Consider the following 24,626-nt stretch of genomic DNA (forward strand, 5'->3'; position numbering starts at 1 on the left):
AGGTGTAAAGATTCATCGTGGTCTGCTGCATGCGGCACAGTCTCGCCATCATGAACGGGCAGCCCTTGCCACCAGCTACGTAGTGAGCAGCTGAGGAGCAGGAGGAGGAGAAAGAGGAAGGGAAGACGCAACCTAGACAGTCCCTTTTTCGCAGGGATGTCCATGAATGCAACATCAATTCCCCACTAACCAACAGTCCCACATCTTAACTTCACTCTGTTACTGACCATCACAGCGTCTGCTTTGGACAATACAAAGACAAAAGTCAACACAAAAGTATTCCAAATCAAATCAAACCATGCTATATTGCGTAGAAACTTCAACTAATCACCCTTGTGTATTCCCTTAGTACCTGTCTCTGTATACCTTTGCCTGTCCTAGTGCTCCTAAGCAGTGCTACCCCAGTGACTGCAGTATGGCTGGTGGAAGGCTGCTGACCTTCAGTGGAGGAGACTGCAGATGGCCTTGGAGGACGACTTCAAGCAGCTCCGGGCCTAGCAGGCCCAGCTTCAGACTACACCATCACGGCATGGGCGGCCACAGTCCGGGCTGGCTGGCTGATGAGCAACAGGAAGGGCACTGGCAGAGTGGCAGTGGTGGGAGAATGAATACTTCCACCCTGAGAGATGACAACAGGCTCGTGTTCTCTGGAGCCACTGCCACTCCCCGGGACAGCGTCTCAGCAATCCCACTAATCTCTTGCAGGACACCCTGCAAGCCCTTTACAACAATAGTATCGAGCAGTCTGGGCTTGCATGGCAGCAAGCTGAGCTTGCGCGAGACCAATCTGTCAATGACCTTTCGTCAGAAGTTCTGAGCTGAAACATTAATTCTGTTTCTCTCCACAGGTGCTGCCTGACCTGCTGAGTATTTCCAGCATTTGCAGTTTTTACTTCAGCCTTCTTCTGTAGTCTGCCCCATCGAAGTGCTTGTCTGACTCCTCTGCAGCAGAACCCGTGTGTGACCTCATTCTCTGGCGAGCTGGCACCCGCACTACCCTTGCTCCCTTGCGATAAGGGGGTGCTGGGGGTAGTCTTGCAGTCCAGAGGGAGGGAAGACCCTGGGGGTAAACTGGTTCACGGAGGAGGGACCCTCCCGCAAACCCACAGGGAGGGCGCCTCGTGTTACAAGGCGGCATCCCCGAGTGGTGGAAGCCTCCTCACCACTGCTGGTAAGATCCCAGCGGCGCCAGGAAGAGGCCCTTAATTGGCCGTTAATATGTCACTTATGGGCCTCAATTGGCCTCTGGGAGGGAAGGCCGTCATCGGCCTATCCTGCCCCGGGAAGATCGCTTGACCACAGGCCCACCGCCCCGCTGGTCAGCCCGCCACCTGTTGCGATACTCCATGCCCTCCCCCCACTGGCCTCCGACCCCGCCTCAATGGGCTTCACAAAACCAAGCCTATGTTATCAGTGTAGTTTTGAGGACAGAGCATGTTTTGCAGTTTAAAGATTTTTGCTCCACTCCTGAGGTACAGCAAGCCATTTGGATAAGTTTGGCCAAGTGAATGAGAATTTCCTTGATAGCACAGACACACTGTCACCTTGATGATCTGTAAAGGCCACACTCTAGATTTAGACAGTCAGTTTGAGAAGGGGTACTGGCTGAACCATTGAGCGCGAGTGAGCAGGATTAAGTGTTGGTAGCAGTGGAGCGGCAGGAACTTGGCGGCTGAGTCCAGCTCGCATCCTTCCTAAGGTGCACAGCCCTGGGATTTGGACCTCGTGGGGCCTGTATATAAAAGAAGCATCAATCTGAACTCCTGTGCCCAGTACAAGGAAGTATCTGGGGTTCCAACCTCCAAGGAACTGCCTTGTTCAGCTTCAGCATGCTGGAGAGTCAGAAAGGGAGAGCCATTCCGTCAGGATTCACTTCTCTAATTGCGCCTCAAATTCCGCTATGTGATCCCAGCAACCAAACTCCGCAGCCACAGTGCTAAGACCAAACGCTCAGCCCTCTATCTATTGGCAGGCAACAGCAACAACTTATATTTATGTAGTGCCTTTAACGTAATAAAGCGTCCCAAGGCGCTTTACAGGAGCATTATAAAACAAAATATGACACTGAGCTACAAAAATCGATATTAGGTTAGATGACCAAAAGCTTGGTCAAAGAGGTAGTTTTAAGGGGGGTCTTAAAGGAGGAAAGTGAGGCGGAGAGGCGGAGAGGTGTTGGGTAGGTATTCCAGAGCTTGGGGCCTAGGCAAATAAAGGTGCGTCCACCAATGGTGGAACAATTAAAATCAGGGATGTACAAGAGACTAGAATTAGAGGAGCACAGATATCTCAGAGGGTTGTGGGGCTGGAGGAGATTACAGAGATAGGGAGGGGTGAGGCCGTGGAGGGATTTGAAAACAAGAATGAGTATTTTAAAATCAAGATGTTGCTTGACCGGGAGCCAGTGTAGTCAGTGAGCACAGAGGTGATAAGGGAATGGGACTTGGTGTGAGTTAAGACACAGTCTTGGATGACCTCAAGTTTACAGAGAATAGAATGTGGGAGAGCAGCCAGGGATGCGTTGGAAATAGTCAAGTCTAGAGGTAATGAAAGCATGAATGGGGGTTTCAGCAGCAGAAGAACTGAGACAGGGACAAAGTCGGCGATGTGACAGAGGTGGTCTTAGGAGTAAGTGGTCTCAGTGATAGCCCGAATGTGAGGTCAAAAGCTCATCTCGGGGTCAAAGGCACAACTTAAGTACACACTAACAAAGTTCCACCCCTATTCAGTCAGCATTGTCTATTTCTAGTAAGATTGTGGTGAATACATCGTAGCTAAGGGTCATGGAAATCTGGAACTTTCTCCCCCAAAAAGCTGTTGCGGCTAGGTCAATTAAAAATTTCAGAATTGAGTTTGATAAATTTTTATTGGGTAAGGTTTTTAAGAGATATGGAACCAAGGTAAATAGATGGGGTTAAGATCCAGATCCAGCCATGATTGAGTTGAATGGTGGAGCAGTCTCAAGGGGCTGAATGGCCTCTTCCTGTTCCTATAATCAATTTTCCATGCAGCAAGGTCGGATTCTAGCTCCCTGGCTAATGTCTCACTCTTTGTCCCAATGCTTTCAGTATCCCATGTACATGAATTTCTTAACAATATAAATTGGTCCGTAAACTCTGGAAGGTCCTAATGATAAAACCTTATTTTTTAATCCTGATAAACACATGATTACTTTCCCAAGAACTGTTATGTTTGGATGCTTATTTTAAAAAATAGCTGATTTATTATAATGTGTTGCAATGAAAACATTCACTAGATAATCAATATCCATTTCATTGAACAATGAGAACATGCTGCAAGTAATCAGTAACTATTGCAATGTCCAATAAGAACATACATTAGGTAATCAATCTCCATTGAATTGGCCAATGAGAATGCACCAGGTAGTCAATAATCATTGCATTGGATAATAAAAACTTTTTTAAATTTTTTTTTATTCCTTCATGGATGGGATGTGAGTGTTGTGGACAAGACCAGCATAATATTACTGCCCCTAATTGCCTTGAACTGTTGCAGTCCTTGTGGTGCAGGTAATTCCATAGTGTTGTTAGGGAGGGAATTCTAGGATTTTGACCCAGTGACAGTGAAGGAATGTCAATATAGTTGCAAGTCAGGATGGTGTGTGGTTTGGAGTGAAGCTTGCAGGTGGTGGTGTTCCCATGCACCTGCTGCCCTTGTTCTTCTAGGTGGTAGAGGTCATGGGTTTGGAAGGTGCTGTTGAAGGAGGCCTGGTGAGTTGCTGCAGTGCATCTTGTAGATGGTACACACTGCTGCCACTGTGTGCCAGTGATGGAATGCTTAAGGTGGTGGGAGGTATGAATCAAGTGGGCTGCCTTGTCTTGGATGATGAGCTTCTTGAGTGCTGTTGGAGTTGCACCCATCCAGGCAAGTGGGTAGTATTCCATCACACTCTTGATTTGTGTCTTGTAGATGGTGGACAGGAGGTGGAAGTCAGGAGGTGAGTTACTCATGGCAGAATTCCCAGCCTCTGGTCTGCTCTTGTAGCCATGGTATCTATATTGCTGGTCCAGTTAAGTTTCTTGTCAATGGTAACCCCCAGGATTTTGATAGTGGGGCATTCAGTGATGGTAATATTGTTAGATGTCCAGTGGAGGTGGTCATTGTCTGGAACTTGAGTGGCAAGTAACATTCACAGCACTATCAGCCCAAGCTGAAATGTTGTCCAGATCTTGCTACATGTGGACGTTGACTGCCTCAGTATTTGAGAAGTTGCAAATGGTACTGAATGCTATGCAATCATCAGTGAACATCTCCACTTTTGACCTTCTGTTGGAGGGAAGGTCATTGATGAAGCAGCTAAAGATGGTTGGGCCTAGGACACTACCCTGAACAACTCCTGCAGTGATGTCTTAAATAAGTAGAGAATTACTTGCTTTGAAAAAATATACATATGTCTTTAACTGTCAGTCCTAAAATGAATACTCCTATGTAATGGGAGTAAAGGGTATTAGGCTAGCACAGAAACCTTCTGTATTGGGCTCACAGTGGGTGCTTAAATAACAAATTAGTTCAGAATGTCATTGCTAGTTGGTTGAATAAAATTTTAAATGATCCCCAATGCAGTGGCAGAAGCAAGTGCTACTAAGGATTTTTTGGACATGAATGAGTGGTCATTACCTATGTCTCTCAGGCCTGAAGTAGCAGCAGGAGGAGAGTGCAGCTTGGAATAGAGGGTCATGAGTAAGCCAATGGAAGTATATGGGGTGAAGGAAGTGAATTTAAAAGGCTTGCATTGTAAAACACTGTTCATGACCTCAGGATGTCCCAAAGTGCTTTACAGCCCATGAGTACTTTTCAAGTGCAATCACTGTTGTAGGAAACAGAGGAAGCTCCCTGGCTATGATGCTTCCAGTAGGATAATTAGACCATATGGGTCCTGTGGACCTACATGTATTAGCCTGGCACTTGGTAAATCCTGAACATAGCAAAAGCTTAAGGGAGGTTGAAATGTGCAGCCTTGTCCACAAAGAGCTGAAGGAACAGTAAACTGAAGGTCATCACTGCCCTCAACCTTTACACTACAGTGTCTTTCCAGCTGCTTCTGTGCTGTTCTACATATTTTACTATTGGAAACCATCTTCTCATTTTTGCCCATTATGTTGTCTGAACACAGGTCTTTGAAGTCTCTTCCTCTTGGTTGCCCAGGATTGTTTTCCAAGTAAGTTGAAACCATTTGTCATGGCTCCTTTGAGTTTGAAACCCAAAGCTCCCATTGGAGCAGTAGGAACAATCACAAGAGGCACCTATCATGGTGTTTGTGACCTCCATCACGGTGGTTGTCACTGATGTTTTCAGGTGCTCAACGATGTGTAGAAAAGCATTACTACAATTGAGCCAATATCACCTTCCCATATTTGGAAAATAGTGTTTGTTTAACACAAGCCATCTTCTGACATGTGCCATGAGAAAGATCTGTATCCCAAGTTAGCTCAGGAGGGGTAATCTCTATTCTGAACATCATTCCTCATCAATGCCCTACCCATGGTACGTGTTAATTGGTAATGCAGTCTGCCTGACTGAGGCTCTCTGTCTACATCACTGACTAATTTTGTCTTGATCTGTGCTTGTGATCAATGCATATGTGAATGTTATGATGGTGACCAGTGCTCTTCAGGTGCATAGTGAAGACCACCTCTTGCTCTGTGAAAATAGTAGATGGGACATAACCAGTATCTCGGCACATTAATCCATTTGAGTACTATTTTATCAATATGCAAACTATTAAGCACTTTTGCACAGTATGTATAGAGATGTTGATGTGATGTGTGGTGCTAATCACAGACATGTGATTAATGAGACAATCCAATGCGAAGCTGTGACTTACCAGAATTCAGCAGAATGATGGCCTTCAGGCAGATGTACTCCTCACACTGGAGTTTTAGCAGTCGGAATCGTGACACTGTTGCTAGAAGCATATCAAATATTTCTACCATCCCTTCCACACATTTCCCTTCATTCCTGAAACAACAAATTGAAAAACAAGTTTAGTGTTCCACCTTTGTTTAAAAAAAAAAAAAATATATTACATCTCTGCAACTTCATGGAATTTTGTTAACTCGTGGCAGTTGAAGCCAAAAGATGAAAGATCTTTATTCATTTTATGAAAATAACTGGCTATGTAAATAGTGTTTTAGACAGATTAAGTGGGTGGGCAAATCTGTGGCAAATAGAGTTCAATGTGGACAAGTGAGGTCATCCAATTTGGACCCATGAAGGATAACTTGGAATATTTTCGAAATGAACAGTCAATAGGAACTGTAGAGGAGCAAAGAGATTTGGGAGTCCATGTACACAAATCATTTAAAGCTAGTTGACAGGTACAAAAAGTAATCAAAAAGGCTAAAATGTTGGTTTTTATCTCAAGGGAGCTAGCTGGAATACGAAGAAGAGGAAGTAATGCTTCAGTTGCACAGAGCCTTGGTCAGACCTCACCTGGAGTACTATGTTCAGTTTTGAGCATCTCGCCTTAGGAAGAATATATTGGCCTTGGATGAGCTAATTGAGGTGTTAAAAGTATTTGATAGAATAGGTACAGTGAAATTATTTCCTCTTGTAGGGGGGATCAAGGACTAGGGAACATGATCTTAAAATTCAAACTAAGCTATTTAGGGGTGAAATCAGGAAGCACATTTTCACATAGTCGTAGAAATCTGGAACTCACTCCCCCAAAATACTGTGGAAGCTTGGACAATTGGAGCTTTCAAGACAGAGATTTTTGTTGGGTGAGGATATCAAGGGATACCAAGCAAAAGCAGGTAAATATAATTGAGGTATAGATCATCCATGATCTAACTGAATGACAGAACAGGCTTGAGGGGCTGAAAGGACAACTCCTCTTCCGAATGTTCCAATGTAAACAGTGTTACATTCCCTTCGAATAGAGTTTTATTTCAAATGACAATGCTTTACTGTTGAAAACACATTCATGGTAAGTCTTCGATTAATTACTTGAGTGGTAGTAAACTGAGGAAGAACAACAAAAACAACTTCAATTTATATTAACACTTTTAACAAAATGAAATATCCTAAGACACTTCACAGAAGCATTCTAAAGCAAAATTTGATAGCAAGCCACATAGGGAGATATTACTGCAGATGATCAAATGCTTGGTTAAAGAGTTAGGTTTTAAGGAGACTCTTAAAGGATGAAGGAGAGGTGGAGAGGTTAAGCAAGGGAATTCCAGAGCTTAGAGCCTAGGCGGCTGAAAGTATGGCCAAAAACCTTTTGGAGTGATTAAAATCATGGATGCTCAAGAGGCCAGAATTAGATGAGTGCAGAGGTTTCAGAGGGTGATGGGGATGGAGGGGATTACAGAGGTAGGAAGGGATGAGGCCATGGAGGGATTTGAAAACAAAGATGAGAATTTTAAAATTGAGGTGTTGCTGAACTGGGGGCTAAGGTAGATCAGTGAGCACAAGGGTGATAGGTGAAGAGAAATTCATAGAATCATAGAATGGTTACAGCACAAAAGGAGGCCATTCAGCCCATCATGTCTGTGCTGGCTGTCTGCAAGAGAATCTCATAGTTCCACGCCCCAGCTTTTTCTCTGTAGCTCTGCAATTTGTTTCCCTTCAGATAATAATCCAATTTTCTTTTGAAAGCCTTAATTGAATCTGGCACCAGTAAACTTTCAGGCAGTGCATTCTGGATCCTACCGCCAATGGGAACAGTTTCTCCCTATCTACTCTGTCCAGACCCCTCGTGACTTTGAACATCTCTATCAGATTCCCTCTCAACCCTCTCTTCTCCAAGGATAACAGTCCCAGCTTCTCCGATTTATCCACATAACTGAAGTTCCTCATCCCTGGAATCATTCTCAGAATCTTTCTGCACCCTCTCCAATGCCTTCACATCCTTCCTAAAGTATGATGCACAGACCTGGACACACTACTCCAGCTGAGGTCAAACCAGTGCTATATACATGCTTATCATACCTTCCTTGTTCTTGTACTCTATTCCCTATTTATAAAGCCTAAGAACCCTATGCTTTGTTAACTGCTTTCTCAACCTTTCCTGCTACCTTCAATGATTTGTGCACATATACTCACAGGTCCCTCTGCTCCTGCACTCCCTTTAGAATTGCACCTTTTATATTATATTGCCTCTCCTCGTTCTTCCTACCAAAATTAATCACTTCACACTTCTCTGCATTAAATTTCATCGGCCTCGTGACTGCCCATTCCTCCAGCCTGTCTGTCATCTTGACGTTTCACAATATTTCCAAATTTTGTGTCATCTGCAAATTTTGAAATTGTGTCCTGTACACCCAAGTCTAGGTCATTAATATACATCAAGAAAAGCAGGGGTCCTAACACTGACCCCTGAGGGACCCCACTATATACCTTCCTCCAGTCTGAAAACAACCATTCACAACTACTCTGCTTCCTGTCACTCAGCCAGTTTTGTATCGATGATGCTACTGTCCCTTTTATTCCATGGGCTCTACCTTTGTTGACAAGCCTGTTGTGTGACACTTTATCAAATGCCTTTTGGAAGTCCATGTTCACCACATCAACCCCATGTCTCTTTTTGTTTCATTCCTTTCATGGGACATGGGCATTGCTGGCAAAGCCAGCATTTGTAGCCCATCCCTAATTGCCCTTGAGAAGGTTGTGGTGAGCTACCTTCTTGATCCACTGCAGTCCATCTGGTGTGGGTATACCCACAGTGCTGTTGGGGAGGGAATTCCAGGATTGTGATCCAGCGACAGTGAAGAATGGTGACATATTTCCAAGACAGGATGGCGTGTGGCTTGCAGGGAAACTTTCAGGTGGTGGTGCTCCCATGCATCTGCTTCCCTTGTCCTTCGAGGTGGAAGAGGTCGCAGGTTTGGAAGGTGCTGTTGAAGGAGGCCTGGTGAGTTGCTACAGTGCATCTTGTATATGGTACACACTGCTGCCACTGTGCGTTGGTTGTGGACGGAGCGAATGTTTGTGGATGGGTTGCCAATCAAATGGTCTGCTTTGTCCTGGATGGTGTCAAGCTTCCTGAGTGTTGGAGCTGCACCCATCCAGGCAGTGTGGAGAGTATTCCATCACACTCCTGACTTGTGCCTTGTAGATGGTGGACAGGCTTTGGGGAATCAGGAGGTTGGTTACTCGCTGGAGAATTCTCAGCCTCTGGCCTGCTCTTGTAGCCACAGTATTTATACGGCTGTTCTAGTTCAGTTTCTGGTCAATGGTAACCCCCAGGATTCGTGGGGGGATTCAGTGATGGTAATGCTGTTGAATGTCAAGAGGAGATGGTTAGAATCTCTCTTGTTGGAGATCGTCATTACCTGGTATTTGTGTGGTGTGAATGTTACTTGTCATTTATCAGCACAAGTCTGAATGTTGTCCACGTCTTGCTGCATATGGACATGGAATGCTTCAGTATCTGAGGAGTTGTGAATGGTGCTGAACATTGTACAGTCATCAATGAACATCCCCACTTTTGGCTTTATGACGGAGGGAAGGTCATTGATGAAGCAGCTGAAGATGGTTGGATGTAGGACACTACCTTGAGGAACTCCTGCAGCAATGTCCTGGACTGAGATGATTGATGTCCAACAACCACAACCATCTTCCTTTGTGCTAGGTATGACTCCAACCAGTGGAGAGTTTTCCACCTGATTTCCATTGGCTTCAGTTTGGCTAGAGCCCCTCAATGCCACACTTGGTCAAATGCTGCCTTGATATCAAGGGCAATCACTCTCACCTCACCTCATGAGTTCAGCTCTTTTGACCATGTTTGGACCAAGATTGTAATAAGGTCGGGGCAAGGTGGCCCTGGAGGAATCCAAACTGATCATCAGTGAGCAAGTCATTGCGTAAATGGCGCTTGATAACACTGTCAATGACATCTTCCATCACTTTACTGATCGAGAGTGGACTGATGGGGCGGTAATTGGCCTGATTGGGTTTGTGCTGCTTTTTGTGGACAGGACATACGTAGACAATTTTCCACATTGTCGGGTAGATGCCAGTGTTGTAGCTTGGTTAGGGGCGCGACTAGCTCTGTCGCACAAGTTTTCAGTACTACAGCCAGGATGTTGTCAGGACCCATAGCCTTTGCAGTATTCAATGCTTTCAGCTGTTTCTTGATATCACATGGAGTGAATCGAATTGGCTGAAGGCTGGCCATCAGTAATGCTGGGGAGCTCAGGAAGAGGCGAGATGGATCATTCACTCGGCATCTTTGGCTGAAGATGGTTGCAAATGCTTCAGCCTTGTCTTCATCAACATTCTCTGTTCCCTCATCAAAAAACTCAAGCAAGTTAGTTAAACACGATTTGTCTTGAACAAATCCATTTTGGCGTTCTTAATTAATCCACATTTGTCCAAGTGACTGTTAACGTTGTCCCGAATTATCTTACCTAAAAGCTTTCTCACCACCGCATTAAAATAATTGGCCTGTGGTTGCTGGGTCTATCCTTACACCCTTTTTTGAACTAGGTTGTAACATTTGCAGTTCTCCAGTCCTCTGGCATCAAACCTTCTCCCTATTTCCCTCAGTATCCTCAGATGCATCTCATCTGGTCCTGATGGCTTATCAACTTTAAGTCTATTTAATACATCCTCTATCAATTTTTTAGCTCATCCAGTGTCTCAACTACCTTCTCTTTCACTACGATTTGGTGAAGACACATGTAAAGTACTCATTTAGTACCTCAGCCATGCCCCCTGCCTCCATGTGTAAATCCCCATTTAGGTCCCTAATCAGCCCCACTCCTCCTTTTACCATTCATTTACTATTTATATGTCCATAGACTTTTGGACTCCCTTTTATGTTAACTGCCAATCTCTTCTCATACTCTCTCTTCACTTCTCATTTGTTTTTTTCACTTCCCTTATGAACCTACTACATTCAGCCTGGTTCTCAATTATATTATGCACCTGACATCTGTCATGTGCTTCCTTTTTCTGCTTCACTTTACTCTCTTTCGTCATCCAGACTTGGTGCAACTAAGGACATGGTGTTACAATCGAGGCGGAAAGAGTGCACTGCTTAGTCTAGCTCCACTTCTCCACAGGTCACAACATATATTTACATTTTTCCCCTTACCAAGAGGGTCAATCATAGACTCTATTTTTATCCCAGAAAGAAATACACCAACCAGGTTTCTTTAATAAACAACAAAATTAGCAGTTTATTATCAAACAAGTCTTAACCAGTAATGAAGCAAAGCATTAACACAGGTCAAGATATATGAGTTCCCTTTTAACCTAAGCCCCTCACACAGACACACACACACTGGTTAACTGAAAGAATAGAGATTTACTCTTTAGCACTCTAGTACAAAAAAACTTAAAGAATACGTTGGCCAAAATACTTGCTAGTTCTTGAAGAGAAAAAAGAGAAGATAGGAAATTGTCAGATGTCCTTTTCTGGTTTGACATCCAAAAAATGTATAGCTAGCTGTCACTGGGATCTTCCTAGAACAGTTCTTGTCAGGCGACGCTGAAAATCAGTTTGGGCAGGCTTTCCAGGGAAAATGCAGTAACAGGGGTTTCAGGCAGTTTCTTACACTTGCTTCTCAGCTTCTGAAGAGATGGAAAACTGGCAGACTTTTTCAAAGAGCTGGAACAGACTGAGTTGGGGTTTTACTCCCTTGGCATGTTTTCTCCTATTTTTATTCAAACCATTGTCTAAATCCCAACCTACTGTCCAAAGCAAAACCAAAAACATCACAAGAGTCATGCCTCCTGACCTCTAAATCTTGACCTGTCATTTCTTTGTAAACATCTTTCCCCAAGTCAAAAACAACCCCTGCTGGGCAATTATTTGAAGACTGGTGCCTTCCAGTAACTGTTTATAATCCAGACCTCTCAGTGACCCTTGTTTAAAAGAAAAAAAAATCCATGGACTCCTTTTCAGTTTTAAACCACAAATCTTCAAAATTTAACAAAAAATGGAAGCACTCATAACACAACGGGCATCAGAGTTTTGGATGACCACAAGTTTATGCAGGGTAGTATGTGGGAGTCCAGCCAGGAGTGCACAGGAATAGTCAAGTCTGGAGGAAACAAAGGCATGGATGAGAGTTTCAGCAGTAGATGAGCTGAAGCAGGGGCAGTGTTGAGCGATGTTAGAGGTGGAAATAGGTGTTCTTAGTGATGGCATGTATATGTGGCTGGAAGTTCATAAACAATATTTATAGTGAATCAACTGGCAAGCAACAGCAATTGTAGGAAGAAACAATTATTAATGCAGGCAGTCATTAGCGTTGTGATAGTTTGCTGGTACTAATGCCAATTCCCAATGTTTGAAAGAATTTGCCAAAAACACTGTCCTCTATCCTATCTTTGAGTAACATCTTGAATAAAAGTTAAAACACCTTAAATATTTTTTGAATAAATTGTAAATGTCCTTTGCTCTGCGTACCTCCTGCTCTGTGCTGCTGTTTTCTCATTTCTGTAGATACTGGCCCAGCCAAATTTCACAGAGCATCACTTGGGCATTGAGAGCCATCTAAACCAGCCTAAAGCAATTAAAGCCAGGTTTTAGGCTCCACCCAAGCTTCAGCTAGTGGGCAGTGGAGTCATGCAGACCAGGAAAATCTGAAGTTCGATTCCCCAATCCATGCCATGAGCTGACCTGAGTTTCAGAGTCTGCAATAATCCTGAACGCCCCTGGCTTCAGGAGGGGAAATTGACTGGAATTCCTACCAACTATCCAGTGATCCCTGTTGGGAGCATGAGGACAGGTGGTCATACTCCCTTGGTTGAATAGTCTGTCGACACTCACTGCCTAAACTCACAGCTAAGGAATGAGGAAGACCCATATAACTGCCTCCTCTACAAAGAGAAGAGAGATAGAGAAAATGTAAGTCATTCCATAGTAATAATTTTTAGACAATCCCCAATACAGTTATATCAATTAGATTCCACATTTTAATATAAAAGATAGTTTTCAGTTTTCTCATGTAACCAATCAACAATGAGGGACATGGGGAGACTCGATGATGAGATGTCTGTTTGGGGGTCAGAATGAGTGACGAATAAGAAACAGCTTGTTTGGTAATTTATGTAAAAGGTATTTAAGGTGTTTTTAATAATTACAGAGTTTCTCTTTAATGCAGCCCTTATACACACGGATAGTCAGGCACTACCTGGGTGAGGGCAAAGTGGAACCCATGAAGTCTGTTCTCTACGTTACTGGCCTGATCGTTTCTCAATAGGGTGGTCTCTAATGGCCCAGATTTTCCTGTCAAAATAACTTCAGGTAAGGGGCATTTCAAAACTTAAATATCCAAAAGTTGCTGCTAAATTGCCTGCCATTAGTTTCGCGAAAATGGCATCTTGCTATCTGGCTCACTATTGAAATGTGTCGAATTACATGAAGTATCTGTATTTGCATGGTAGATACAAACTAAACTCATCACAGAAAGTCTTATCTATTCTAGTCTAAGTACCCTTTTAACAACATGATTAGTGTTAATTATTGCCAAACAACCTCTCGGGTAATGAAAATTAACTATTACAAGTGTGGTGTCTCATTCCTTCAACTTTTAATTTTTGGAGATTTCACAATATGTAAATTTCTTCTTTTATTTTACTTTTCCTTGCTGTCTCTTTTTCTCTCTTGAACCAATCTTCCTTTCCCTCTTTTTATTTCTCTTACATAACTGATATAACATTGAATTTTCCGACTCTAATGTATACTTCCTTCTCAGTCCTTGCACCTTTAATTTCACAATTGTTCGAGCTAATTGGTTAAGGAGATACACAGTTGCTTGCCCTATCATTCAGATCCCAGATGCCTGGTTTCCCTTGCTGCGATGTTACAAACTTGCACTTTCAACAAGTTGCCACTGCAAACAATTTAAAAACCAAAATGTGCAAGGGCAAGTTTAATTAATGGCAAATGCTGTTAGATTCACTCCTACAGCAAAGTCTGGTATTAATATCTTTAAACTGTGTTTTGAAATACTCGCAGTAATATTTACTATTGGAAGGCTAACTGTTTTTATACATTAATCCATTGCCATCCTTTCCAGAAGCTGAATACAAAGACAACCTGAAAAGATTATGAAGAAATTCAAATAGAAAAATAAAAATCACTATAATCTGCTAAATTGGGATGTGGAATGGCCAGTTTGCCTCAGGATGTAACCTGAAATACCATTACTTAATGGATGAGGTCAAGAAAAACTCTAAGTAACATCGAGGCTGCCAGTAACAATCAATAGCCAACAATAACTATTGTGAATCCTCTAACACTGTGATATTAAATTACTGCAATTTTTTTTTCCAGAAGATTTGTGACATTTAATTGAATGGTTTAGAAGCTACAAAGAAACTGAGGGGGCAGATTTTTAATTTATGCTCAGGTGTTAAGACAGGCCAGTCGCCCATTATAGAAATCATTGAGAATAAAAACTAGCACTTTCTATAGTATGAGGTCAATCCCATCACTAGGTTTAATGGCCAGGCAGCAAGTTGAAAATTCATCCCAGAGTGTTCCATTAGCCCACTGTGGGTGATGACGCCTCTCTTTCCCCCACCCCCCCCCCCCCCCCCCCACTGATTTACACGCCTGGAATTTCCATGTGGGCTCTTGACAGGAAATCAGTGGAGAAATGGCATAAATGGCTGACAAAAAAGACCATTTACGCTGCTGCAGGACTACCTGAATCATGGGTTGGAAATTATGGTGGGTGATTGGGACAATCTCTTTGGCAATTCTACCTCAAAATCTTTGGCAGTTTTCTGTCTAAAAGCTTCATCTTCAATCACCACTTTTCTTTTTTTGTGAACAATTGAACTAATTTCTCCACCTGACTCCTCAATCACAATTATTTTATTTGTTGCAAGATCCAAAATTGCTTCCAGAGAAGCTGTTTAACTGATGTTCTTTGAGCAGCCGGGATCGTAGGACAAAGGGACATGGGCACAAACTGGCCAAATACAAGTTCAGGACTAGGTCAGGAAGTACTCAGCCTGGAGTGAGGTTTGAACATTCCCCATCTGAATCAGTTGATTCTACATCCAACTGAACCAAGCTGAACAGTCCTCATATATCCATGAATGAAAAAACACTGGTCTTCTGACCTGAAGCCAAGCATCATAGCTGTGTGGGTAGTAAATTGTGCAGGATATTCAGATATCAACCTGTTACTCTGTTAGATCAAGCACTCAGTGCATGATTAGTCCCTGCAATCATCTCCCAGCAGGGGAGTGAAGGCAAGAACTCTGGGATCTTTCAAGAGGAAGACAGACGTTGTGATGGGGGAAGTGGGAGGGGCAGGTGTGGGTGGGACATGCTGATGAAGCTAGATGTACAAACGCTGCCTTCATCTATCCTAATCCTTGTGAAAATATCTCACAGCAAATGGAACAGTAATAGATCTAAACAATGTACATATTATGTAATGGGGTGAAATTCAGAGGTGCCGTTGATTTTTATTGGGCTTTTGAGTGCTTACATTGAAATGGTGCAGAGTGCGACTGCGAGGAAGTTCTGCACTTTATATCTGAAGCTTATTGAGCATCTTCAATTGGCCAAGCATCCAGGTAATCTGGTCCTGTTCTCTACTTAAAATGTGGTTGGATAGCAGACAACACACTGCAGAAAACAAGATTCTCAGAAATACCAACTGCACAGAATGTTTTCATTAAAAAACCAAAACTCCAGCCATTTTCTAACACTTTCTGATCTCAGTGCTACTAAGCACTCATCCATTTTCTATTTTCTTTAAATATTTCAAGTGAACTAACTAAATAATTAACAAGAACAAACCCTATTTTGATTTCCAATAACTGAGGATGCTCAGCATAATGAAGAAGGTTAACTGAAGTTAACAAACTGGGTAGTTACTGTTACTGTTTGTAGGTAGAAAGGAGAGATGATAACATTGTATTGGCTATGAGATGCTTGTGCACATAAGCTAGCCTGTGATGTTTGTGAGATAAGTGTGTATGGCCCATGGATCATGGGCAAAGCTTTGGTATTTGGCAGACATGTGAAGGGCAGGTTTGGTACAAGGTGGTAGGGTGCGATATGAGATTTTGGCTTTGTATGACTTTGGCTGGCTGTAGTGTCAATGAATGTGCCTGTGTGTAGAATGTTGTGTGTATGTTATATGTATTAGGGGTCTTTGGCAAGTGTTTCAGATAAGAATGATACAAGTGTGTCTTTGATATGCCACTGCAGTATGTGATGCTTGTGTTGTATGGGCACATTTCTCCCTATCACCTGAGGCATTTATCCTCTCTTTGCTCCATTTTAGTTTCTGTCTCACATGCATCAATGTTCTCTGGCAAAAAAGGCAGCCAAACTCCCTGCCCTGTGACTGCTTTCACCCAGCAGGACAACCATATCCAACCTAGAACTCTGTCCATCCCAGAACTACATCCGTCCCCCAACTCCATCCATCCCAGAACTCTAGCCGCCCGTCAGCCCTAGCCGTCCTCAATTCTGACCATTTTACAACTCTTTTGTATCATATAATTCTAACTACTGCACACATACACATACTGGAAGGATAGGGACAAGGTCTATGGCAAGATTTTAAAAAATTTATAAGCTAAGTTAGGGCACACATTTACAATTTCACAGCAATAGTTCTAATCTACATCCTCAATGAGACATTTTTCACATTGATACATGCTTGCAAGTGTGAGTGAATGTGATATTGTACACAGGTAGTGGTAAATGCAGTACTGGGACCAAATGGTCCCAAGAAAGAGATTGACCCACACATTTCACTTAATTCAATTTTTTATTCAGGCAACGTAGTATATGAATTTGAAACACATTTTCTTCAGCAATTTGTAATTATATGGTATTAAAATGTACCAAAGTTCTTCACAGGAGTGTAATGAAACAAAATTTGACCTGAGCCACATGAGGAGATATTAGGAGTGGAAGCTTGGTCACATGGAAGGGTTTAAGGAGCATCTTAAAGAAGAAACGAGAGGTGTAGAGGGAATTCCGAGCTTAGGCCATAGAAGACAGCTGAAAACACAGCCAGCAATTGTGGGGTGAAGAAAGTGCCGGTTGTACAAGTGGAAAGAATTGGAGGAATTGAGTGTTCTCAGAGGTTTTTAGCATTGGAGTATGTTACAGAAATAGGGAGGGGTGAGGCCAAGAAGGGATTTAAACATAAGGACGAGAATTTTAAATCTGTGGCATTGGTGGACCAGGAACCAATGTAGGTCACTGAGCACAGGGGTGATGGGTGAACAGACTTGGTGTGACTTATAATATGGTGATGTGGCAGTGGTGTAGAATTTTGGATCAGCTAAAGTTTATAGAGGTGGAAGAAAGCTGACTAGCCATGAATTGGAATAGTTGAGTCTGGTGTTAACAAAAACATGGGTGTAGGTTTCAGCCACCAATAGGCTGAGGCAAGGATGGAGATGGGTGATACTACACAGAAGGAAGTAGGCAGCCTTGGTGATGGAGAGGATTTGGGGTCAGATGCTCAGCTCAGGACCAAATAGAACATGAGGTTGCAAAGACTCTAGTTCAGCCTGAGAAAGTGGTCAGGGAGGGGAATGGAATCAGTAGCAAGGGAATGGAGATTGTGGCACAGTTCAAAGACAATGACTTCGATCTTCCCAATATTTACTTGGAGTCAATTTATGCTAAACCCATACTGGTTGTCAGAAAGCAGCATGACAAGTGGAAGTGTTGAGCGAGCTGACGGTGAGGTAGAACTGGTGGAGATCTAATTAGAGGGTTTCAATCAGAGTTGTATGAAAGATGGGTAGGGATTTAGGTTGAAGAACTTTGGAGATTTTGTGATAAGGGATACACTGCCACCATGGTGGTTTGGGCAGGGCAAATGGTGGAAGGTAAAGCCTGGTAGGCAGGCTTCAGTAAGGGGCAAGGTGTCATCATCCATTAGTCAATATTTTGTCACGGCCATGATGTTGATGCCATCATCCACATTAAATTTATGGATAGCAAGTACAAGGGATAACAAGTGCACAGACATTCTGGAAGGAGACGCAGAGAAGGGCGATAATAGTTGATCCACAGGGTCAATGCTGTGAGGGGTGAGCGGAACAGGTAGGAGGATGGCAAGCTTAACCCTCAGCATGCACCCTTGGAGGAAAGGTCACTGAGGAAAGGCGATGGGACAGTTAGGGTTGCTGTTCGTAAGGAGGCAGCGTTGAGTGCCTCAAGGGCCCTTTGGAGGATACCAACAGAGGCACAGAGTAAGCTGTAGGTTTATCCAAGTGGGAGGCAATCTGGGTTGGCAGCAGAAGAGTTGGAAGGTTGAGAAATAGTAATGAGCTGGGATAGAGTTTTCGATGGGCAACGTAGCTGAGAAGGGAGAAATGAAAGGAGGCATTATTGGGTAAGATGAGGTCGAGGAGATTGGGAGAAGGGTCCAAGATGGGTTAGGAAGGTAGAAGTAATAGGCTCAGGTCTAAGCAGCCGAAACACATATGCGAATGGGCATAGGGAAATTCAGGTTATATATACATGGAAAAGGCTTAGATAGGTCCTGCAATAAACAGAGAATAGAGCGGAGACAATAAGGGAGAGTCCAAAGTTCAAGTCAGAGGTCCCTTATTAGGATAAAATTGACTTGTAGAAAGAGTGGATTCAGCTTTACAATTCAGTCTGCACTATGAGTTTCTGAAATGATGCTGGGGGAGTAGGAGGTTGAAGCTGTGGAAGAGCCAGCAGTCATTTCGTGTGGCTGATGTAAGCAATAACTCAGGTAAAAATCAGAGGTGACTCTGAACTGCATGAAGTGCAGTAATAGCATCAAAAGGACGGCAAGAAAGAAGGCTGACTTGAAATATTTGAAGGTCTAAAGTAGGCTGCAGAAGCTCAGCTGCATGTAATGTGACTAAAGCACATGATGGATAAACGTTCAAGATACCTCTCAAAAGAAAAAGTTCATGACTAGGGTCCAAGTAGACTGATAAATTTATCATATGATGTTTATCTTTGTTGCAGCTGAGGAGAGGTGAAATTGCTTTGCATGATGTGTATCTTAATCAGCTTCCTGCTGTTAGTTTGTAACATCTTTAATACACGTGTAATCAAATCCTGCGTAAATATGCCACAGCTACACTGAGAATGCTTATTTTAAAACCTGCCTGTCTGGTATTTGCGACAGTCCTTCTTGAATTTCAGTCAATATGTGCTCTCATGTCCCATGTCATAAGGTGTACATTCTCCTCCTCACCACAGAGACATCACCTTCGTTCAGCTCCACTAGATCCATCCATGAAAACGAAAACAATTCAGAAGGAAGGACAAGACACAGGAAAATGTGAAATCTATTGAAGGGAGAATTGTCATGGTCACTGAGTGAGAGGTATCCCATGTACTGCTGAACAATAGGAAGAACATTTGCTGTGTATTCCAGAGGGCTTTCTTTGGGTTACTACAAATATGGGGCAGGCTCTACAACAAACCATGTGCAAGGGAACACATCAGCCACACTAGGGCAAATGCTAGCTCTCTCTGTCTCCACCTGCTGCTCCGGCATCATTCCAGCTACTTGCGAAGGAGAATGCATTCCTGCTTCAGCAAGCAAGGAAGGCCATCCAGGAACACCCAGATACATATATTTTACCCAAACAGATTTGGCACAGTTAGAACGTCAGGTAGATTGGTGTTCCATCCGCTCATTTCACTGGTGCAAAATCAGCAACTTTGCTCCTCGTTGCTCCGGGAAGTAACGACTCAGCTCTTCTCCTAGTCATCTGAATGCTATTATGGAGCCAGCATTTATGTCTCTTATTACTGAGGTGCCCTTGTAATCTAGAGTATCCTTCTGCAGGACTTTAATGGCCAGTGAGTTTTAAAATAGAAACAGATTCTTTGCCTTTTTTTGCACCCTTGAGTGCTCCATGTGCTTCTGGCCATTGAGACATGAGGAAGACATTCAAGCTATGGAGGCCTTTCAGAGAAGCACAATGAGACTAATCACTAGCATCAACAGGATGTTAGAAAGGAAGGCAAGTGAAACTTGAGTTTTCTAGCATTAAAAAGAAGCAACTGAGTGATGACGTTATGGATATAAGATAGTAAATAGTATGGAAAAGAGATACTACTGCAAATTAAACCATGTCAATAGGGCATGGGAAACACAGGTTCAAACCAGGCAAATATAGGGTGGATGCTGTAAGGAAAGTTCTGGAACCAATCAAAACTGTTGGGTGCTGCAATAGGGGTTGAGCGAAGATGGGCATCATCTTTATCTTCTGACTGAGGTATTTATCTTTTCATTTCTCTCACCATTGTCTTCTGGCGAGTCTTCTGATCTCATTTCATCTGGATGATGTCTTCAGCAGAGTATAGAGTCAGAGTTATACAGCACAGAAACAGGCTGTTCGGCCCATTGTGTCTGTGCCAGCCTTCAGTCACCTATCCATTCTAATCCCATTTTCCAGCACTTGGCCCATAGCCTTCTATGCTATGGCATTTCAAGTGCTCATCTAAATACTTCTTAAATGTTGAGGGTTCCTGCCTCTACCACCCCTTCAGGCAGTGAGTTCCAGATTCCAACCACTCAATGGGTGAAAAAATATTTCCTCAAATCCCTTCCAAACCTCCTGTACCTCACCTTAAATCAATGCCCCCTGGTCATTGACACCTCTGCTAAGGAAAAAGTTTCTTCCTACCTACCCTATCAATGCCCCTCATAATTTTGTATACCTCAATCAGGTTCCCCCCTCAGCCTTCTCTGCTCTAAGGAAAACAACCCCAACCTATCAGGTCTCTCTTCATAGCTGAAATGCTCCAGCCCAGGCAACATCCTGGTTAATCTCCTCTGCACCCTCTCCAGTGCAATCACATCCTTCCTACAGTGTTGCGACCAGAACTGTACACAGTACTCCAGCTCTGGCCTAACTAGCATTTTATACAGCTCCATCATAACCTCCCTGCTCTTGTATTCTATGCCTTGGCTAATAAAGGCAAGTGTCCAATATGGCTTCCTAACCACCTTATCTACCTGTGTTGCTGCCTTCAGTGATCTATGGACAAGTACACCAAGGTCCCTCTGACCCTCTGTACTTCCTAGGGTCCTACCATCCATTGTATATTCCCTTGCCTTGTTAGTCCTCCCAAAATGCATCACCTCACACTTCTCAGGATTAAATTCCATTTGCCACTGCTCTGCCCATCTTACCAGCCCATCTATATCATCCTATAATCTAAGGCTTTTCTCCTCACTATTTACAACACCACCAATTTTCGTGTCATCTGCAACTTACTGATCATACCTCCTATATTCACGTCTTAAATCATTACTATACATTACAAACAGCAAGGGTCCCAGCATCGATCCCTGCGTACACTACTGGTCACAGGCTTCCGATCGCAAAAGCAACCCTCAACCATCACCCTCTGCCTCCTGTCACTAAGCCAATTTTGGATCCAATTTACCAAATTGCCCTGGAGCCTATGGGCCCTTGCACTCTTGACCAATCTCCCATGCGGGACCTAATCAAAAGCCTTACTGAAGTCCATGTAGACTACATCAACTGCTTTACCCTCATCTACACACCTAGTCACTTCCTTGAAAAATTGAATCAAATTTGTTAGACATGATCTCCCCCTGATAAAGCCATGCTGACTATGCTTGATTAGTCCCTGCCTCTCCAAGTGGAGATTAATCCTGTCCCTCAGAACTTTTTCCAATAGTTTCCCTACCACTGATGTTAGACTCACTGGCTTATAATTACCTGGTTTTTCCCTACTACCCTTCTTGAATAATGGTACCACATTCGCTGTCCTCCAATCCTCTGGTACCTCTCCTATGGTCTGAGAGGATTTGAAAATTTGTGTCAGAGCCCCTGCAATCTCCTCCCTTGCCTTGCATAGCAGCATGGGATACATCTCATCTGGACCTGGGGATTTATCCACTTTTAAGCCTGCTAAAACCACTGAGTTCCTCCCTTTCAATGTTAATTTGTTCAAGTATATCACAATCCCCCTCCCTGATCTTTACACCTATATCGTCCTTCTCCATAGTGAACACAGATGAAAAGTAATCATTTAAAACCTCACCTATATCCTCCGGCTCCACACACAGATTGCCACTTTGGTCCCTAATGGGCCCTACTCTTTCCCTGGTTATCCTCTTGCCCTTAATATACTTATAAAACGCCTTGGGATTTTCCTTTATCTTGCCCCCTGTCATCACAAGAGAGCTCTTGGGCCAACCATCAAGAAGATCACCCCCCTCAAATCTAAATCGGGGGACATAATCACTGACCAACGCAAACAGATGGACCGCTGGGTTGAGCACTACCTAGAACTGTACTCCAGGGAGAATGCTGTCACTGAGACTGCCCTCAATGCAGCCCAGCCTCTACCAGTCATGGATGAGCTGGACATACAGCCAACCAAATCGGAACTCAGTGATGCCATTGATTCCCTAGCCAGCGGAAAAGCCCCTGGGAAGGACAGCATTACCCCTGAAATAATCAAGAGTGCCAAGCCTGCTATACTCTCAGCACTACATGAACTGCTATGCCTGTGCTGGGACGAGGGAGCAGTACCCCAGGACATGCGCGATGCCAACATCATCACCCTCTATAAAAACAAAGGTGACCGCGGTGACTGCAACAACTACCGTGGAATCTCCCTGCTCAGCATAGTGGGGAAAGTCTTTGCTCGAGTCGCTCTGAACAGGCTCCAGAAGCTGGCCGAGCGCGTCTACCCTGAGGCACAGTGTGGCTTTCGTGCAGAGAGATCGACTATTGACATGCTGTTCTCCCTTCGTCAGATACAGGAGAAATGCCGTGAACAACAGATGCCCCTCTACATTGCTTTCATTGATCTCACCAAAGCCTTTGACCTCGTCAGCAGACGTGGTCTCTTCAGACTACTAGAAAAGATCGGATGTCCACCAAAGCTACTAAGTATCATCACCTCATTCCATGACAATATGAAAGGCACAATTCAACATGGTGGCTCCTCATCAGAGCCCTTTCCTATCCTGAGTGGTGTGAAACAGGGCTGTGTTCTCGCACCCACACTTTTTGGGATTTTCTTCTCCCTGCTGCTTTCACATGCGTTCAAATCCTCTGAAGAAGGAATTTTCCTCCACACAAGATCAGGGGGCAGGCTGTTCAACCTTGCCCGTCTAAGAGCGAAGTCCAAAGTACGGAAAGTCCTCATCAGAGAACTCCTCTTTGCTGACGATGCTGCTTTAACATCTCACACTGAAGAATGCCTGCAGAGTCTCATCGACAGGTTTGCGTCTGCCTGCAATGAATTTGGCCTAACCATCAGCCTCAAGAAAACGAACATCATGGGGCAGGATGTCAGAAATGCTCCATCCATCAATATTGGCGACCACGCACTGGAAGTGGTTCAAGAGTTCACCTACCTAGGCTCAACTATCACCAGTAACCTGTCTCTAGATGCAGAAATCAACAAGCGCATGGGTAAGGCTTCCACTGCTATGTCCAGACTGGCCAAGAGAGTGTGGGAAAATGGCGCACTGACACGGAACACAAAAGTCCGAGTGTATCAGGCCTGTGTCCTCAGTACCTTGCTCTACGGCAGCGAGGCCTGGACAACGTATGCCAGCCAAGAGCGACGTCTCAATTCATTCCATCTTCGCTGCCTTCGGAGAATACTTGGCATCAGGTGGCAGGACTATATCTCCAACACAGAAGTCCTTGAAGCGGCCAACATCCCCAGCTTATACACACTACTGAGTCAGCGGCGCTTGAGATGGCTTGGCCATGTGAGCCGCATGGAAGATGGCAGGATCCCCAAAGACACATTGTACAGTGAGCTCGCCACTGGTATCAGACCCACCGGCCGTCCATGTCTCCGTTATAAAGACGTCTGCAAACGCGACATGAAATCGTGTGACATTGATCACAAGTCGTGGGAGTCAGTTGCCAGCATTCGCCAGAGCTGGCGGGCAGCCATAAAGACAGGGCTAAATTGTGGCGAGTCGAAGAGACTTAGTAGTTGGCAGGAAAAAAGACAGAGGCGCAAGGGGAGAGCCAACTGTGCAACAGCCCCAACAAACAAATTTCTCTGCAGCACCTGTGGAAGAGCCTGTCACTCCAGAATTGGCCTTTATAGCCACTCCAGGCGCTGCTTCACAAACCACTGACCACCTCCAGGCGCGTATCCATTGTCTCTCGAGATAAGGAGGCCCAAAAGAAAAACGCCTTGGGATTTTCCTTTATCTTGCCCCCTGTCATGTTTTTTCATGCCCCCTCTTCGCTCTCCTAATTACTTTTTTAAGTACCCCCCGCCCCCCACACTTTCTATGCTTCTCTAGGGCCTCACTGTTTTCAGCCCTCTGACTCTGCCAGAAGCCTCCTTTTTTTTTTTTTCATTCCAATCCTATAGTCACTCTGTAGGTTGAAAATGGTCAAATACAAATTGCATTCTGTATCTGAATTTTAATTATTCATTCTTGGGATGTGGATGTCGCTGACAAAGCCACCATTCATTGTCGATTCCTAATTGCGCTTGACTGGCTCACCAAGCCACTTTAGAAGGCAGTTAAAAGTCAACCATTGGTCTGGGTCCTGTGTCACACATAAGCTCAGACTGGGTCAGGACAGCAGGTTTCCTTTCCTAAAGGCCATTAGTGAACAAGTTTGGTTTTTATGACAATCTAACAACTTCATAGTCACTTTTATTGAAACCAGGTTTTGATTTTCCAATTTTGAAT

The 24,626-nt window shown here is 43.8% G+C and overlaps 1 protein-coding gene across 2 annotated transcripts in view; it reads right to left on the reverse strand.

Moving 5' to 3' along the window:
• esr1 (estrogen receptor 1) overlaps nucleotides 1–24,626 on the reverse strand; it is a 288,089-nt gene that overhangs the window by 38,864 nt on the left and 224,599 nt on the right. For both annotated transcript variants that reach the window (XM_068044450.1, XM_068044449.1), the window contains exon 6: nucleotides 5,843–5,976. In XM_068044450.1, the coding sequence (XP_067900551.1) occupies nucleotides 5,843–5,976 (134 nt within the window). The remainder of the gene's footprint in view (nucleotides 1–5,842; nucleotides 5,977–24,626) is intronic.

The sequence above is a fragment of the Heterodontus francisci genome, chromosome 13, assembly GCF_036365525.1.
Source record: "Heterodontus francisci isolate sHetFra1 chromosome 13, sHetFra1.hap1, whole genome shotgun sequence".
Taxonomy (NCBI): domain Eukaryota; kingdom Metazoa; phylum Chordata; class Chondrichthyes; order Heterodontiformes; family Heterodontidae; genus Heterodontus; species Heterodontus francisci.